General features: G+C 51.7%; 1 protein-coding gene across 1 annotated transcript in view; it reads right to left on the reverse strand.

The window, feature by feature from the left end:
• PDIA6 (protein disulfide isomerase family A member 6) overlaps nucleotides 1-13,712 on the reverse strand; it is a 51,006-nt gene extending 37,294 nt beyond the window's left edge. The window contains exons 1-2 of the mRNA XM_025354600.1: nucleotides 13,248-13,712; nucleotides 11,644-11,651 (exon numbers count right to left, since the gene is read on the reverse strand). Of these exons, the coding sequence (XP_025210385.1) occupies nucleotides 11,644-11,651; nucleotides 13,248-13,329 (90 nt within the window). The 5' untranslated portion in view covers nucleotides 13,330-13,712. The remainder of the gene's footprint in view (nucleotides 1-11,643; nucleotides 11,652-13,247) is intronic.
• Between the last annotated feature and the right edge of the window lie 1,771 nt (nucleotides 13,713-15,483).

Raw genomic sequence — 15,483 nt, forward strand, 5'->3', positions numbered from 1 at the left:
CATCCAGACTGGAGTGCAGTGACACAGTTATGGCTTGCTGCAGCTGTGACCTCCTAGGCTCATGTGATCCCCCTGCCTCAGTCTTGCAAGAAACTGTGACCACAGGCACATGCCTCTATGGCTGGGTAATGTTTTATTTTTTTATAGAGACAGGACCTCACTATGTTTCCCAGGCTGGTCTTGAACTCCTGGGCTCGAGCGATCCTCCCACCTCAGCCTCTCAAAGTTCTGGGATTACAGGCTTAAGCCACCACACCCAGCCTTAAATCAACGATTTAAAAAAATTTTTTATTTACATTTTTTTGAGACAGAGTTTGTTGCCCAGGCTGGAGTGCAGTGGCATGATCACAGCTTACTATAGCCTCAACCTCCTGGACTCAAGTGATCCTCACACCTCAGCCTCCCAAGTAGCTGGGACTACAAGCATGTACCTCCATGCCCGACTAATTTTTGTATTTTTTGTAGAGATGGGGTTTCACCATGTTGCCCAGGCTTGTCTTGAACTCTTGGTCTCAAGTGATCAGGCTACCTCGGCCTCCTAGAGTGTTGAGATTACAGGCGCGAGCCACTGTACCCGGCCAGAAATGATTTTTAATGTAGCACAGCAAATGGGGATAAGTGGGCACATGCTCCTTTCTGGGACTCATTGATATGGAGGCACTTAGTAGAGTGATAATATCTCCACCCTCTGTGCCATCTAACAAGTCAAATAGGTAGCTTGGGATCGATGCAGTAGCATTTGGATATATGCTCTGGCCTGGCTTTACTAAACAATTTGCAAGGCTTCTAGGCAAAGCTAAAACCAAAACATATGGTGGCCACTCCAAAAGTGAGGTCTGAGCCTTTGTTATGGATGTGGCCTCTCTAGCAAGTCTGGGGAGACAAGCTGTGAGCACAGCTTCCTGCGGACAAGACAAGGCCTCCCCTTTGTGAACCTCCCACGACGCCTGGTCTCTAGCTGCATCTTTGATATAGGCCATGGACAGTTTTTCTGTGCTGTATCCCCATGGCTTGTCTGGGGCCAATCTTAGAGTACCCCAGGGTCTTGAGGTGGTTTGTATTAATCCACTTTGGGACTAGATAGTGGTGGATCATTTGCTATGACTCCTTTCTTCAGATGTAGAGGTGGCCTGCACAAATCACCTTGCTCATTTTTTCTTGTGTTTCAGAGGTTAGAGCTTGGCTGCCAAAGAATCCAAGGGACAAATCCCAAGGGTGCAGTCTCATTGTCAGCAGCCAAGTTCTCCTGCCACAGAATGATTCTCTCTCTTCCCCATCCACACTGACATTTGCTGCTTGGGATACAGCAGCTGCTTCCCAATTCTTTGTTAGGCCTCTAGCCTCTCACTGCTGCTAATTCATGGACTTCCAGGAGGTTACTTCTAAAATTTCTTCCAATCCTTGCTTTGGCTCATACGAACTTCAGAATAAAGTGGGAGAGGGTTAGGAAGAAGGAAATAAATCTGTTCAGTGCCTAGGTGCCCAAGAAAAATGAAAACACATGTCCACACAAAACACATACAGGAATGTTTTAGCAACATTATTCATCATAATCAAAAGGCTGAAATAACTCAAATGTTCATCACCTGACAAATGGATAAACGAAATGATGTGTCATGTCTATACAACGGAAATATTATTCAGCCATTGAAAGGAAGGAAGCACAGTGGCATGCCATGATATGGATTGACCTTGATGACATTATGCTAAGTGGAAGAAGCCGGACACAAAATAACCACGATTACTTTCATATTCAAGTTCGGAACTAGGAAGTCTATAGAGACAGAAAGTAGGTTTGTGGCTGTCTAGGGCTGGGAGCTGGGAGGGGACAGTTGCATATATCTATGAATTTACTAAAAACCATTGAATAATGGATTTTTTTTTTTTTTTTTTTTTGATGGAGTCTTGCTCTTGTTGCCTAGGCTGGAATACAGTGGCGCAGTCTTGACTCACTGTAACCTCCGCCTCCTGGGTTCGAGTGATTCTCCTGCCTCAGCCTCCCGAGTAGCTGGAATTACAGGCACCCGCCACCACGCCCGGCTAATTTTTGTATTTTTGGTAGAGACAGCATTTTGCCATGTTGGCCAGGATGGTCTCAAACCTCTGACCTCAGGTGATCTGCTTGCCTCAGCCTCCCAAAGTGCTGGGATTACAGGCGTGAGCCACCGTGCCAGGTCGAATTATATGCTTTAATTGGGTGAATCACGTGGTGTGTGGATTATATCTCAATAAAACTGTTAAACAAACAAACAGAAACCTTCCCAGTGGCTTCTTATAACACATAGAAGAAAAATCTGCCCTCCCGAGCAGACCTTTAAGATCCTGCCTCTGACGTCACCTCAAACCCCTCTTCCTCCCTCTTTGCCTCCGTTCATGGCAGTATTCTTTCAGTTCCTCAGACACAACAGGTTGGTTTGTTCCCATCTTGGGGCGTTGGCACGACCTGCTGCCCCGGTCACTGCAGCCTCAGCTTATGTACCACCTCTTCAGGCTCTTCTCACACCAGGTGATCTGAAGCGAGAGTGCCCCCCAGTGAGCAGTTCGGTCAAACTCGATGTTTAGTTTCTCCACAGAACTGACCAGAATTCGAAAGTGTCTGATTGATTGATTGATTGATTGAGATGAAGTCTCGGTCTGTTGCCCAGGCTGGAGTGCAATGGCACAATCTCAGCTCACTCCAACCTCCGTCTCCCGGGTTTAAGCGATTTCCTGCCTGAGCCTCCCCAGTAGCTGGGACTACAGTTATGCGTCACCACGCTTGGCTAATTTTTGTATTTTCAGTAGAGAAGGGGTTTCACTATGTTGGCCAGGCTGGTCTCAAACTCCTGACCTCAGATGATCCGCCCTCCTTGGCCTCCCAAAGTGCTGGGATTACAGGCGTTGAGCCACCATGCCCGGCCTTATTTACATGTTTATTTGTTTATCATCTGTCTTCACTAGGATGAAGACTCCATGAGGGAACAGAGGAGAACCTTCCTAGGTGCTGGCGACATCTGTCTACAACAGGGTCTGCCACATACTAATAAAGTTTAGTGATTGAAAATTTAATGAAAGTGTAACCTACCTGTGTGCTGGTAAAATCTGTCTACAACAGTGTCTGGCACATACTAATAAAGTTTAGTGATTGAACATTTAATGAAAGTGTAGGTTTTCAGAAGAAATATAAGAGCCAGGCACGGTGGCTCACGCCTGTAATCCCAGCACTTTGGGAGGCTGAGGTGAGCAGATCACTTGAGGCCAGGAGTTCAAGACCAGCCTGGCCAACATGGTGAAACCTTGTCTCTACTAAAAATGCAAAACTTAGCAGGGTATGGAGGCATACGCTTGTAATCCCAGCCTCTCAGGTGGCTGAGGCAGGAGAATTGCTTGAATCTGGGAGGTGCCAGGTTGTAGTAAGCCAAGATCGCGCCACTGCACTGCCTGGGTGACAGAGTAAGGCTCCGTCTCAAAAAAAATAATTATTTTTTTCTTGCAATTCTTTAGAACTAAACAATGTTTGTAAAAGTTTAATCTTTTTATTTTTATTTTTAATTTTTAATGCAATGTAATAAAATTAATAGACTTCATTGTTTAGAGCAGTTTTAGGTTTACAGCAAAGTTGAGGGGGACAGTGAGTTCCCCATAAAACACCTTCCCCTGCCACACACACAGCCTTCCCCACTGTCAACATCCCACACCACAGCAGCCAGCATGTTTGTTACAATGAACCTACATTGACACCTCATCATCCCCCAGAGCCCACAGTTTACATTAGGGTTCACACTTGGTGTTGTGCGTTCTATGGGTCTGGACAGATGGACGATGACACACATCTACCCTTATAGTATCAGGCACAGTAGTTTCACTGTCCTAAAAATCCTCTGTGCTCCAGCTATTCATTCCAGCCTACTCCCAATTTGCTTTATTGGTATATCAATTTTTCAGTTAAAATGTATCAGAAATTCACTGGGCAGAAAGGAGTTTCAGAGGGTGAGGAAGAGAAAGAACAGGCTGCACTTTGTCATTTCCCCTTTAAGAAGTGCAGAGTGTTGAGGCCACGGGCACAGCCTGGAGCACCCAGTTCCAGCAGGGTGGGTGCCCCCTCCACCCAGGCCCACGACCCTGAGACCAGAGGAGTGCGAGGGTCTGTCTCCTGCCCTCCTTGCACCACCAGGGCCCAGGGCGCTCTTCCACCCATGCTGATGGCCACTGGGAAGAAGGGGCAGCACGATGCCAGTCTCCTGCTAGCCTGTGCCAGGCAGGCAACACTGGGCATGGTGCAGCCTTGTGGTCTCAGTGTCCCCTACCAGCACCCCCTTTGGATCATGTCTGATTCTTTTGAGGACAGGGGCTGGGAATAAAACACCTCTGAGAATTTGGGGCACAAATGTGCCACACTAGGAAACCCCTGCTTTGGAGGGGCAGAGAGGAAAATGACCCCTGGCTCTGGCCCCTGGGCCACAAGTGCATGGATGTGTGCAGAAATTCCTAGGGGCACTCCGGGAGCCTGGGATGCATGTTCAGCAAGGCAGGGCTTCCCCCTTGCCTGCTAAGGTGCCTGCTTCATTCACTCCCGGACGCTGGTGTGGTCTGGGGACAGCTGATGGTCATCACGTTAACAGTGTCGTTCCCCAGCCCCGTCTGTAGTGACCCAGGTCACACTCTCTCCTGGGGTGCTCTCCAGGCACTTTCCAGGATTGCACTGGCTTCAGCAGGTCTTCGTGCTTTTCTCATTCCCCAAGACAGAATCTGCTTACCTAGTGTTGTGAAAACGGGGATATCTGGCCCGAGGTTTTGGAGAGGCTCTGGGCTGGGAGAAGGGATTGTGTCGTGCCAACCCCCTCAGCTGCTTGTTCCCCTGATGTCCTCTCTCCCGGGGTGTCTTTTGGGCCACTCATACCCAGAACCCTGGCTCATGGAGATCTCCCGCCCCCAGGCAGCTCCCAGCACCATTGGCTCCTTCAGCCTCTGGAGCACCCGTGCCTCACAGCCCTGCTCCTCTCTTAGTGGAGCAGGTGGGCTCTGCCCTGCTTCTCCAGGCTCTCATTTTCCTCCTTCCATTGCCTGCTATTGCCTGTAATTTGGCCAAAAGCCTTCATAACCAAGGATGTTGACATTTTGCTCTCCCATCAGAAGATCGTGTCCTTATCAGGAACTGCCCCTGTTAGAAGGCACAGTGTTGGGGGTGTGGAGATGAGAAACGATTTTTCTGCCTTTCACTGACTCAATCACCAAATCCTGCCAAATTTGAAACCTAAGTGGCATTTTCTCCTCTCCATCCACACAAATCCCAGTTCAGGTCCCAGAATCTCTCCTGGGCTATTGCAACAGCTTCTTTATTTTTTAAAATTATTTTTAATTTTTTGTGGGTACACAGTAGGTGTACATATTGACATGGTACATGATTAAATTTCAAATCTCATTTGGAGGTGAGCTCTGAAGTCCATCCCTGGAGTCCTCTGAGGATGAGAAGTCGGGTCAAACAGTCCCTCCGACCAGCTAAAAACAGCACAAATCAGACCTCAGCGGCTCCGTGGTAGCACTGTGAAGTCCACACGCCCTCGAGAGGTGTCAGGGCTGGTCCTCTGTGCTCCCGCCATGCCCAGGTGCTTCAAGCATCTTGCACGGAAGCCTTTGCTCTCTGGCTGCCTTTGCCTAGGATGCTTCTCTGCCCACCTTATCTTGGCTGACACTCATCCCTTAAGCCATGGCAGCCCTTTTAGGAAGCTTCCTCACCCCAGGCCCGGGGAGGTGGAGGGGCTGCTCCTGCTCCACACTGCCTCCTTCCCCCCGCGTGTAGAAGGGGTGTCTGTGTCTGCCCCTCCAGTGTGGGTGCGCAGCTTGAAGACAGGGGCCAGGACTGGGTTGTGTCCCAGCTGCTAGCACGGCCTGGGAAAAGGAATGAATGAATGTTGGAACGAATGAACGCATCCATGAACACAATGCTGTGGACCTCGGTGCCTACCAGTTCTCCATTTGTTTTGGCTGGATACTTGAGTTTGAACTGGTGGAACTCGGTGAGTTTGCAAGCCCGTCCGGTTCTGGCCAGAGGGTCAAGGTTCTCTTGGGCACCTTTTCCTGTGGGCGTGGCTGTGGGGCAGGAGTGCGTCCGCAGGGACACGGTGCATCCAGAGCCTTTGTGGGAAGTGGCAGGGCCTTTCCTCCCTGGTGGCCCAGGGAGAGCTGCCAAGGTACCAAAGAGGATTCGAAGTTGTTTTCTGGAGCTCACTCTCTAAAAATATAAAATCTAAAACCAGTCCATGGGGCAAAGCAATTTTGTAGGAGATACCTAAGTCTTCAGTTCAAGTGAGAAATTAGTTCAAGGAAAGAGGCAGAATGTGGCCTCAGACTTAGAGCTGAACTGAGTTGCCCCTCCAGTCCCTTGGGTCACCCCCTGTATGGGCGTGGCTGTGCCCCTGGACACATGGGGACTCCACCCACGCAGAGTGGGCTGGAGCTGAGGTCTGCCCAGTGCCACCCCCACTGACTGGTGGCTCAGGAGGCACACGGGGCACTTCTGTGGTCTCCTCGGGCGCTTGGCCACGTCAATTCTTCAGAACATTCAGTTCCTCCCCACTTAGCCTCTCGGTCTCCCTCCTACAGAGAAATGAGCTCCTTCCTGCACCGGCCCAGCCCCTCACTGTCCCTGAGCCACAGGGGCTGGTGGGGAGGTCCCTTGTGGGAGTGCAGCAAACCCTGCTCTGCCTCCAGCTGCCGGTGAGACCCCCTTTCTCTCTTTCCGGGATTCCCTGACTGCAGTGGGTTTGGGTTGGTCTCACCCTTGGCACTTGGAGTCCAGATGAGTCTACTGTGATAGGGCGGGCGTTGATGAGCGCTGTGGCCACTCGCCCCCACCTACTTCACCTTCCCCTTGACCCAGTGGCCAGGGCTGTGGCGCTGCCCTCCTCCCGGGTCCGTGCACATTACAATGTCTACGGCACTCTCTTGACTTGGGGAAACGCGGGCTGGCTCATTTCTGAGGGTGGCCCCACCTGGCAAAACGGCTCGGCTCACTAAGAATCAGCAGCACTGGTCGCATCCCTTCTCTGCCTCCTTCTCCCTGTGAGCCTCTTCCAGCATGGTGGCTGGAGCCCTCCCTTGCAGCTGCAAAGACTGCATTTCGCCTGGCACTCCCACATCCTGGGGCAGGGGCAGGTCATCGGTCAGACCTCTGGGTGGCCTGAATGGGAGGCGTCGTCGGCTGCTGATTCGAGTGCAATAAGCAGCTTTCGGATCCAGCTACAATGTGCCTCTCGCCTCCACATCCCGCCTGGCAGACATAGGTAATCTGCTCACTGTCCAGGGTTGGCCTTCACTGAACACGAGTTAATTGATACCAACATCTCCTTCATCGCATGATTGTGTGTCTGACAGATGCTAGGGCCTGACAGGATGCATTTTCCAAGCGGAACCCAGCTCCTGGCCATAGTCCTCCTCCTTCTCCCAGTCACCTTCCTGGACCCCTGCTGTCCTGCCCTGGGTAGCCAGTCATGGGGTGTGAATGTCCTCTCCTTCCTCTCCCCTCAAACCTCACTGTCCTCATGTGCCAGGCTCTCTGCTGGGCGCTGGGGGCAGAGGGGGACAAGCCAGGGTCCCCTGGAGCTATGATGGTGCCACTGCACTCCAGCCTGGGTAATACAGCAAGACCCTGTCTCAAAAAACAAAACAAAACAAAAACAAAAAACAAACAAAAAAACCCAAAACAAACAAACAAACAAATGAAAAACAGAGAGAGAGATTGAGAGAATTCATTTCAACAGATATTTACTGAGCCCCTACGATATTCCAGGCACAATTCGAGGTGGTGGGGATATGGCGGGGAGTGAAATAGACAACAATCCTGCCATCAATGTTGAAATGGAACACACCCACCCAGCATCCCAACCCCAGGCACATACTCAGCCCATAGGCGTGTGAATTCACCAAAAGGCAGGCATAAGAATGCTCATAGCAGCAGCAGGACTGGCCAGACCCCAAACTGCAAACCGCCCAAATGCCCATCAGCAGTGGAAGGATAAATTGTGTTCTGCTCACACAGTAGAATGCAGTGCAGCCATGAGAATGAGCAAACTGCAGCTGCAGATATCCTCACCATCTACCCCTCACAAACACCACCTGGTGGGAATCTATTAATTCCTGGATGAAGCACCAGGCTGGGAGACCTAACCTTGCAGCGGGCACCCTCGGTTGAGTAGTGACAGGCTGTGACCGCAAGGGGGCGCTCTGCCCTTGCTCTGCGCAGGCTGCTCGGGTGATACGTGTGGGATTTGAGCTGTGCGCTCAGGACTCGTGCGCTTTTCTCTATATGTGCTGTACTTACATACAATATCTACACTAAAAAATCGGAGCTGTGGTGGACCGAGGGGGCCCAGGCTCAGGTCCCGGGCTAGCTGAATCCTGCAGTCAGCCTCTCCCGCCTCGGCCTTCCTTCCAGGAAGTCGGGTCCAGGGCAGAAGAGGGCGACCCCAGAAGAACGGGGCGGGGGGGAGGGGAGGGGGGAAGCTGGCTTGGAGGCCAGGCTGTGGCTTGTCACGGGAACAGGGAAAGGAGGCAGTGAGGATCACCTGGGCTCCCAGGGACATTGGGCGGACGCAGGAAAGGCAAAGTTGAGTCCAGCACTGTTCTCACCGCCTCGCCCCCCAGCCACTGAGACCCACAGAAGCTCTGGAGGCTCCCAGAACTCCAGCCCTGTGGGGTCACTCTCCTTAAAAGAAAAATTAAGGGGTAGGAGGGAGCTTGCAGATGATACTGGGGCATGGAGAAAGGCCAGGAGTCCTTATTCCCCAGAAGTAGAGCAGTCAGAAAGCATCCCCTCACCGGCCTGGACAGGTCCATGCAGGGCCCAGGCTGTGTGGCAGGGACAGCGAGGCTGCCGCCCCTGCCCCGCCCCCTTGACAGGCCAGCTCTGCAGAAGGGGCCCGTGTCTGTATGGCCTCTAGGCTCACTTTGGTCAGGCCCAGCATCTAGGGTCTTTTTCCCTGTCCTGTTCCTCTCCTCTCCCCTCTTCCCGCTCCCGCAGTTGTTAATCACCCTTTCCTGTTTGGAATTTCCTGATCAGCAGGCCTGGGAGGCAGCTTTCTCAGGCCCCCACTTTGCTGCTGTGTCTCTGAGCTTGGTGTGCCCCCATCCCCACTGGGGGTTTTCAGTCCATCACCACAGTGGGGTAATAAGCCTCACAGCCAAGGGGAGAGGCCCCCAGAACCTTAAAAACCCACAGTGGGCTCATTCCCTGACTTCTGCCAGGTAGAGGGGGCTGGGCCCTCTTCTCAGAACATGTTTGAGCCCCTTCTCAGAAGTTTCCAGAATGCTAGCATGGCTAGCGCCAGCCTTATAAGCCCCTATGAATAGAGACACGTGCCTCTTACACCCGTACACAGATTGGAACTCTCGGAGGCAGGGCCTGGATTCCAGGGCATGCCCTTGGTGTACAGTGGGCTCTGCAGGGAGATTTACGAAGTGAAGTGGATGTGGACATCAAGGCCAGAAAGGTTAAATGACATCCCCAGGGCTGGAAGCCACCAAATGTCTGGAAGTGGAACTTGGAGCTCGGGGTGCCAGGATCCTGAAGTGGCAGCCAGTATCTGGTTCTTGGAAGCCCCAGGCGTTGGTTTAGAGAAATCTTTGCCTCCTCCCGGGTCCCACCAGTGCTCTCTGTGTTTCTCTTGTCTTTGGATGTTGCCACAGGGAAGCGGAATTCTAAAATAATTTCCTCTCCCTTCCCCTACTCCCAAACTTCTAAAGAAGATTTAAACTGGGCATTAGGTGTTTTCTCAATATTGTTGCAAACAGCTTCTACAGTGAGAGCAACGCAGATCTGGGGAAGGATCCCAGTGAATTTTTATCTTTCTTTGGGGCCTCAGCAGCAGCTGTGTGATTTCAAAAGGAGGCAGTGCCTCACTCTCCTTTCAGGCTGCGCTTCTGAGCAGAGACAAAAAAGGGAACATCTCAGAATGGATCAAAGGCGAGCCTCTTTCTATGTGGGCCACGGATGCTGCCTGCAGCAGCGTGCTTTGGAGAGAAAGACCCTCTCTGTGGAGAGAGAATATTCTGGACACGTGTGCCCTTCTCCTGTGAGGCTTCCCTCCCTCCCTGGGGCTGGCCACCCTCCCTCCCTCTTTCCGCTGAGGCCTGGCTTCTCTGTGGCACTGCCCCTCACCCCTCTGGGCTGCAGTGACTCCCAGAGGTGGGATCTCATTAGTCCCTGAGCTCCTGGCGGGACCGACGGGGTGCTTAGTAAACACTTGTGTCCTGGGTGCAGGCCGAGGCTCCTGTGGCCTGGAAGGGTCCAGGTCCTTCTTTGTTATGAAAACTAAGAGGCAGATCTCCTCCTTTCCCTGCCTCAGACACACAGGGGACACTCGATGTGTTTGTGGAGTGAACTAATTTCCCCTCCCTTCCTTCCTTCCCTCCTTCCTTCCTTCCTTCCTTCCCTCCTTCCTTCCTTCCTTCCTTCCCTCCTTCCTTCCTTCCTTCTTTCCTCCCTCCCTTCCTTCCTTTTCTTTCTTTCTTTTGACAGAGTCTGCTCTGTTGCCCAGGATGGAGTGCAGTGGTGTGATCTTAGCTCACTGCAACCTCCGCCTCCCAAATTCAAGAGATTCTCTTGCTTCAGCCTCCTGAGTAGCTGGGGTTATAGGCATGCACCACCACGCCCGTCTAATTTTTTGTATTTTTAGTAGAGACAGGGCTTCACCAAGTTGGCCAGGCTGGTCTCAAACTCCTGACCTCAAGCGATCCACCTGCCTCGGCCTCCCAAAGTGCTGGGATTACAGGCATAAGCCACTGTGCCTGGCCTAGAGTGAACTAATTTCATAGTGGGTTGACGAGCATGAACACGTGGGGCGGGTCCACAGCGAGGAGCAGCACCAGCACCTGTGTGCATACTGTGGCACTGGGCGGTGCACTTTACCTGAACCGTCCTTCCAGGCCTCCCAAGCCATCTGCAGGAAGTGCTGTTTCCATCCCAGGCCTGAGATGGTAGAAAGGCTGGGGACTCCAGGGACACAGGGCTGGCAGGTGGGTGAGGTGGGCGGATACCCCCGGCAGTCGGGCTCCGGAGCCGGCGTTCTTGACCAGGCCGCTGGCAGTGAGCCAGCCGGGTTCCGTTTCCATCAACCGGCCGTATCCGGGGCGTATTCCTTCCAGGTGCGGCCTCCCGGGAAGGGAGTCCCCAGCCTGGAGGTGACGAGGCCGGCGCGCCCACCAGGGGTCGCTGCAGGCAAGAGCTGGAGGCCTGAAGGCAGGTGGGTACCAGGCAGTCGGCCCGGCGCACTCAGATACACAGCTTTAGGTGTGCGAGATCGGGACGATGTTTTCATAAAAGTAAAGCAGACATCTCCGACCCACGAGGAAACTAGTGTGGGTCCAGCCTGGGTTTAGGCTCCACCTCTGAGCTCCACCTTCACTCAGCTGCCAAATAGGGTCAGTGACTGTGGCCCTGTCTCCCTCATGGGGCTGCCAGGGGATCCTATGAAGTGACAATGCTTAGAGACCGGGCCCGGCGCGGTGGCTCACGCCTGTAATCCCAGCACTTCAGGAGACCGAGGCGGGCGGATCATTTGAGGTCGGGAGTTCAAGACCTGCCTGGGCAACATGGTGAAATCCTGTCTCTACTAACAATGCAATAATTAGCTGGGCGCAGTGGCGAGTGCCTGTAATCCCAGCTACTGGGGAGGCTGAGGCTAGAGAATCACTTGAACCCGGGAAGCAGAGTTTGTAGTGAGCCAAGATGAAGCCACACTGCACTCCAGCCCGGGCAACAGGGCAAGACTCTGTCTCAGGAAAAAAAAAAAAAAAAAGGTTTCAGACCATGGAGTAAGTTGGTGCCTGAGATGATCCCATTGGCCAGACTACGTGCCCGTGGGGGTGCCACCATCAGTGATGAAGGGGCAGGGGGATCAACCCCTACTTTTCCGAGGGGCTTTCCCATGTAGGAAATACAAGCTGAATCTTCCTGAAATTCAGCCACAGATCCCACACGCCCTTAAGGTACACTCAGGTCCTATGACGGCCCACTGCAGACACTGGCAATGTCAGGCCTGGAGCATACTTGTCTAGGATGGGTCTGGGGTCAGGCTCTGTGGTGTTATTTTATTATTTATTTATGTATGTATCTATTTTTAGAGTCAGGGTCTCACAATGTTGCCCAGGCTGGTCTTGAATTCCTGAGCTCAAGCAGTCAGCCCACTATGGCCTCCCAAAGTGCTGGGATTAAAGGCATGAGTCACTGCGCCTGGCCTTCTGTGGTTGTAAATGAAACTTTTATAGGCTTTTTTTTTTTTTTTTTTAATTAAGAGATCATTCACATGCCATAAAATTCACTCTTTTAAATTGTCCAATTTGGTTGTTTTTAGTACATTCACAAATTTGTGTAACCCCACCAGCAGTTCCAGAACACTTCATCAATTACCTCAAAAAGAAACCTGTACCAATTTTTCCCTTCCCTTAGCCCCTGCCAATCAGTGATCTACTTAACGTTTTCTTTATATTTTTCTTTTCTTTATATTGTGTCTTTTCATTGCCGCTTGTGTTCTATGGGGATTAAAAAAAAATAGATGGCTTACTTCATGTGAGCAGGAAGGGACCTGTGTCTCAGTGTAGCAGACAGGGTTATAGGGACTCCTTGGGGTTAGAACGTGGGGTCCCACGCCTCAACCCTCTCTGATGAGCTGTGTGAGCACAGAGGAATGAGAACATCTTTCTGGCTTTTTGTCTTCTCATTCTGTTTCATTCTCATTCATGATGGTTAATAGTGATGATACTTGTCCCACTTACAGCAAGGAAATCCCACCTCTCTTAGACAACAGAACCCCAAATCTGCCTGTGCTTGATGCTGGGAGGAGAAGCTTCCAGGGGCAGCAGGATCAAGGAGCTGGCTCTGTCCTGCCTCTGTTCTCACTGTCACCCCTCTCTGTTTCCCATGAGTGTGGCCCCCAGCAAGCTGGGCCTGTGTGCTGCTCCCATGGTGGGCATAGCCCCCTTACCCAGGACACCCCCAGCCCAGCGGGGAGGGGCTGACATCCTCACAAAGACTTACTACATATTCCAGGAGGTGACAGGGAAAAGAGAGCACGAAACACAGCATTTAGTTCCCTGAAGTATTAGAAGCAGTTTGCAGAGATGCACTCAATATGACAAGATTAAAAAACATACACGAGGAAATCAGAGAGGAATAAAAATGAGGGGGAGAAAAAAAATAAGATGAAGCCAGGGAGAGATTGGTATGGAAACTCCAGATGGTGATTTAAGGAGCACTTATGCAGCACACTTACCACGATCCGAGCGCCGTACGAGTATCATGAACTCATTTGATCCTCGGGACACTTTGGAGGCAGGGGCTGTGATTATCCTCATTTTGCAGTCAGGAAAGCCCAGGCGCAGAATTGCTGCTTGTTCAGGGGCTCCCGGCTTCTGGGTGGCAGAGCTGGGTCTCAAGCCTGGGCAGCCTGGTGTGCAAGTTCATGCCACCCCTGCTGCTTTTTCATGATATCACATAAATGCACTGGGGGTGGGCAGGGGAGCCCGGGCATGAGCAGAATAAGCAGGGAATATCTTTGACATCTCGGATCTTGTCTCAGAAATCATAGGTATTTTGCATTTTTCCCCATGATGTTTCTATATTTGTGCAAGTGTGTTGAAAATTAGATGTGTGTGTGTGTGTGTGTGTGTGTGTGTGTGTGTGTGTACGTGCGCACGCGCACTCTGTCTGAGCTTCAGCTGAGGCCCTAAGGGGTTCTGAAGAAAGCACAAGGTGTCAGATAGCCCATCTCTGCAGGGGTGGCTGCGAGCTGCTCTGCCAGCATGGGCCCTCACCCACTCCAGGAGAATAAGGCAGGGTGAGAGTTTGGGGAACTTGAGGAGGCTGGTGCAGGGACTGCTCCGGAGAGGCTGCCTGTGTACTAGTCTCTCCCAAGTTTGGGGGAGGCATTTGAGGGAACCGTCTGGATAGCTGAGTGTGTCTTTGGAATTGGAGGGACCCAGGGACTGGTGTCTGAGCTCCTAGAAAATTCTCGTGATGAGAGAATGTTGGCTAAAAGGCTGGTGTTGGGCGCATCCTTCATTCATTCATATGACCCTCAACAAACATTTACTGAATGTTTGAATGTGTGTTCTAGGTGCCAGGCACGCACCTGTGGACAACACAGATCACCCTGTGACCTACATTCTAGTAATGAGGGTAACAGCTTCAGAGGGACCCTGCCCACGAGCTGGGGGCAAGGGGCCTGCAGGCTAGGGCTGGGCTGCAGAGGGCTCTGATTGGGCAGCTGGAAGAGGCCCCTGGTCTGTGGCCAGATCCCTGCACTCAGCATGCCCCAAGATGGTGGACATTTGACACCATTTATTGGTTACCTACTGTGTACATATAGTATCGTAATCTGCATTGTCCCTGACAGTAGTGATTATAGCTCCACTTTGCAGAGGAAAGCAGTGGCTCAGAAAGTGCCGGGGGTGGGCGCTGAGTTCCACACAGGGGTTCTTTTCCTCAGAGCTGGCCACTGTCTTGCCACTCTGATGAGCTTCTCTTGGTTTTCAAAAATGGAGCAGGCAGGAATGGAACTCCTCTGAGCTCCATCTTTGCTGCGATCTGACACATGTCATGAGTTATGTCAGTTTTCCAGAGGCTCCAGGCAAGAACAGTTTCTCATGGGGACTTCTTGGGCTTATCAAGGAGTCAGATCTGGGTGGCAGCAAGGGAGCAGCTCTAAGCATGTTCTGGAATCATTCACAGACTTTTATGTTCTGAGCTGTTCCCTAGAGTGTAACCAAATGCTAACACCATTGAGATTGTTTTCTTAATGATTACTTTGGCTTGTATTAGGAAACAGCTTAATTAGCATTAATTAGAGTGGTCTCTCTACAGGACACATCTTCCTCAAAGCAAGGTCTCCTTACTTTACTCATTTGCAGGGGGAGACCTGTCACTGACTGAGGTTAAGGGTGTGGCCCAAGGACACAGGAGGTGACAAATTGGGGAACAAAGCTGTCAGTCTGTTGAGGCTGCTGTAAAAAAATACCATAGATCGGGTGGCTTAAAAACAGCAAAATTTTTTCCTCATCGTCTGGAGGCTGGGAAATCCAAAGATGAGAGTGCCTGCAGATCTGGTGTCTGGTGAGGACCCATTTCTCGGTTCGCTGATGGTCTTCTCAATGCATTCTCACACAGTGGAAGCCGCAAGGCAGCTCTCCAGGGCCTCTTGTGTAAGGGTATGGATCCCGTCAACCACTTCTCAAAGGCCCCACCTCCTAATACCATCACACTGGGCATTAGGATCTAATGCATGGATTTTGGGGAGACACAAACAAACACTCAGTCTATGGCAAAAGCTGTAATCACAACCCCTAGTCCTGTCTTTTCTACATTTGACTGTGCTGCAGAGAGCAGGACTTACTATCAGAGAAACTTCCTGTTTCTTGCTCTGTTGCCGGAGCGGCCTGTATTGACGTTCCCCTTGCCCAGGCCAGCCTCGCCCATTGGAGGAGTCGCACAGGGCCACCCCAGGGTTCAGT

The sequence above is a fragment of the Theropithecus gelada genome, chromosome 13 (genome assembly GCF_003255815.1).
Source record: "Theropithecus gelada isolate Dixy chromosome 13, Tgel_1.0, whole genome shotgun sequence".
Classification (NCBI taxonomy): domain Eukaryota; kingdom Metazoa; phylum Chordata; class Mammalia; order Primates; family Cercopithecidae; genus Theropithecus; species Theropithecus gelada.